This window comes from Limulus polyphemus, unplaced genomic scaffold, assembly GCF_000517525.1.
Source record: "Limulus polyphemus unplaced genomic scaffold, Limulus_polyphemus-2.1.2 Scaffold543, whole genome shotgun sequence".
NCBI lineage: Eukaryota > Metazoa > Arthropoda > Merostomata > Xiphosura > Limulidae > Limulus > Limulus polyphemus.
Window position 1 is genome coordinate 345,069 of NW_013666153.1, and position 3,549 is coordinate 348,617.

Genomic DNA, 3,549 nt, shown 5'->3' on the forward strand with positions numbered 1-3,549 from the left:
AACAATAGCTGGTGGAAATTTATTAGCGTGAATGAAGGAATGCTTTATGTGGTTGACTTCTTTACCTATGTAGTCCGTTTGTAGTTGAATATCAATGAGTGGCATAAGCTTTCATTGGAGGCACATACTGAGAAAAAGTCTATTGGAAAAATGGAGAATTCATTTGGTAAGGAGAAAGTGAGGATTGAGACTGACTACTTGTTATGAAATCCACCATCCCAGAAAAATGATAAGAAAGGAGGCTGATATGATTGGAATAGGCACCATAGAGAAAGAACCAAATTTAAGAGACAACTGGAAATGATCAAATATCTCATGAGGATATTCCCCTGCAAGAGATCTAGACCTTGCACTATTGCCTGTTGGACAGCAAGAAGTTTGAAATTATTGATGCAGAATGAAGATTCGTCCTCCAGTCAGTTACCCTGGAATTTCTGACCTAGAAGATGCAAACCTCATCCCCAAAGTGAAGTACATGTATCTGTGAAAAGATAAAGGTATGGACAGAAGGGCAGTATACATTGATATATCTGCACATACACACACTGGATTCAAATTCCAGATCCATTAGTAGCAATTGGACAAACCAAGCATAAAACTTGGAGAAAACTTGTACAACCCAGCAGAAGACATATGGTGCTAATACTAGACAAAAGGCTAAATCCCTGAACAAAACATAGCTAAAGGCAAGATGAATTCACTATGAGAATGTGGAGAAATGCCTCAGCAACCTCCAACTTGGGCATCCATGGACTTGGTGAAGAATGCCAATGTAGGGTGAGAAAGTATTTCATTGTGGACTGGGTAGGAGTGAAGAATGGGTTGAGATAAGAAAGAACGACGATTGTCTGTGAATCTCCCCTTGTCTCAGGTACAAAGAAACAGGAATAAAATCCTGGAAGAATGAGATCAATTGTCACTACCACCCCCATGATCAATAACTCTGATAGTCGTGAAACGAAAACCCACGCCCCACTGGTCAGGTGGAGGTGGGTGGAAATACCACAGGGTGAGAGGATAATGAAGAATTGAATGGAAAGACCAACCTCGAAACCAGAACCCTAAGTACCCATGGATCTGCACTGAAGGAATACCAGGTGTCCATTAATAGTTGTAACCTCACTCTAACAGACCCCCCTCCCCCCCATCTAGGTTGATACCAACACCATTGGCGTTGGTCGAAGAAGGTCAATAACAACAAAAAAGCAAATGGGTGATGGAGGTGAAAAGCCAAAGCATGCCAACAGACAAACAAGAGTACAAAGTATATCTATCCCATCATGTAATAAAGCAGTAATTCTCTCAACATAAACCAGGAATATCAGGTGAAGAAGGAAAAACTAACTAGTCCCCTCAACCTTTATATCATCCAGGGAGGAGTAGACTCAAAGGTCACAGAGAAAAGCCCAAAAATCTCATAAACCCAAATGACTAATTGAACAAAAGGAGTAAGAGGTAGGTGATCCAAACTGTACTCATGAGAAGCCGACTTAGGAAAGAAAAGCATCAGAAAAAACGAGTCCAAATTCTCCCCAGAAAAACCAGGATGAACAAAAAAAATTCAACTTTAGAGGCTCCAGAAGAAAACGCCCCCAGGCCTAATGTGTCTCCATCTCCCAACAGATCAAAACACAGACAGCCTCAACTGAGAGTGACCCCCCACTCCAACCATAAAGATATGTTAGATAACAAAGGAGGAATGGGGAAGGTCAGATTAACCCCTGTGCTGACAACAGTAATACACAAATTCATACCTGCAAATATCACATCCATTATTGTTGTATTTTTTAATAAAGTATTTAAGTGGGGTATAAAAGACTGGAGCATGCAAGACCAATGCTTAGATAGGCAAAGCCAATGTCAGGAAATGGCTAAAGTGGCAGTGGAGGGTAATTAAGTTTTGGAAATAGTAGTTCAATAAAATTTTGAATGCAAGTCAACATATGCATTATAACATGGTCTTTGACCTGTAACTATAGGGTTAAGCACCTTGGGCATCTAACAAATTCTAAAAAAAGAGGCACTAAAAAGGCAACATCTTTTTTTTTACTCAACAGTCATCACTTTTATGTTAAACACAGCCTTTAGTTTAGATATCTTAATTAGATGATGTTATGCTGAAAAAGTACAGACTTGTGTTGTATTGGGAATGGTACAGAGATAATAGGAAGAGATAGTTGTGTAGTAATGAAGCAGAATTCACTGGACATTACTCTAAATCCAAATTTCATAATTATATTTATTTTGTAATAAGATGCAGAAAATATAGGTAAGCCATATTTTTTTTGTCTTGAAATTCCTCACAACAAGTGATGATAAAAAAGGGCATTCATTTCCATTTTACTTTCAAAATCATGCACAGGGTACTAATAGGGGCGTGGGCACTTAATAGGAGGCATAAGGTAATTATAAGACAGCTCATTATTTTACTTAATCATTACTTTCCAAATAAACAGCAAGAGGCAAAGAAAAAACTATTATGGAAATTTATACATAATACTTTGATACATTTTTTATTGTCAATCTCCAATTGGTTTTGCAGTTTATATAGAAAGCCCAATAATTCATTCCTGTGCTTAAATCACTTTTCAAAGGTACTTTCAAATAGCATCAGGCAATACTCTGAAAAACGCTATCTTCGTTATTATTTCATGTCAGTATTCTAAAATTTAAATCTCTTATCATTAACCCATACAGAATGAGCCACCATACTGAAGAGTTTTTTTTTTTAAATTGTACACTCTCTAATAGTCCTCTAATAGGTTTGTGTGTATATTAGTATTCCAAAAGTAAAAAAACTGTGTGTACACAGAAAAACTTCAAAAAGCACAAGATAAATGTTAAGACCCAAAACATTCACTTACATTTAGGTATCTTCCTATGTTCCCACAAGTTTTAGCATCCATTATATAACAATGTTCTTCATTATAATAAGTTCGAAGGGATAGAAACTTTTTCTCATCTTCTTCAGGTTTGTTGTCAAGACTGCAAGGTTTTTTTGGATCTGACAAACTACCAAATGTTGTGGATTTTGGATGCTGTGTACCTAAGGTTATTAAAATCCAGTTTAAAAAAACATTTAACAGTTAGAAGTTTGTGTAAATTAAAAGTTTTTATTTATCCTAAGATAAACTTCAAGTAAATTTATCATTAAACAAATATTGTGGGTTGTATTTAGAAAAAACAAAGCTTAAATAGATCTACATTAACACTTTCACAACAGGCATCCTTTACTGCTCATGACACAAGGTTTTAGTGTCTTACATTATAACTTTTATTAAACTACTTTTTGTTCATGTTACACCAATTGTCACATAGTTAGAAAGCCAGAAAAAATTTGAGAGTTAGGGAAAATAGTCCACTTTTTGCATGTTATTAGTCTATATTCTTTGGTGCATTGTTTAATCAGATAAAAATTATTTAGTGCCTTACTACCATTAGTATAGAAAACTAGGCTTAAGTTTCATCAATAATCAACAGCAAGAAAAAAGAAGATTGTGTAAGTACTTTATTTCTTGTTTTTTATGTTTATTCTTTATGTCTAATTAT

General features: G+C 35.5%; 1 protein-coding gene across 2 annotated transcripts in view; it reads right to left on the minus strand.

Annotated features, from left to right (window-relative positions):
* The window catches only part of LOC106458997 (histone-lysine N-methyltransferase SETDB1-like), a 176,024-nt gene that overhangs the window by 20,536 nt on the left and 151,939 nt on the right, over nucleotides 1-3,549 (minus strand). For both annotated transcript variants that reach the window (XM_013918562.2, XM_022385368.1), the window contains one exon: nucleotides 2,865-3,046. In XM_013918562.2, coding sequence (XP_013774016.2) covers nucleotides 2,865-3,046 — 182 coding nt within the window. The remainder of the gene's footprint in view (nucleotides 1-2,864; nucleotides 3,047-3,549) is intronic.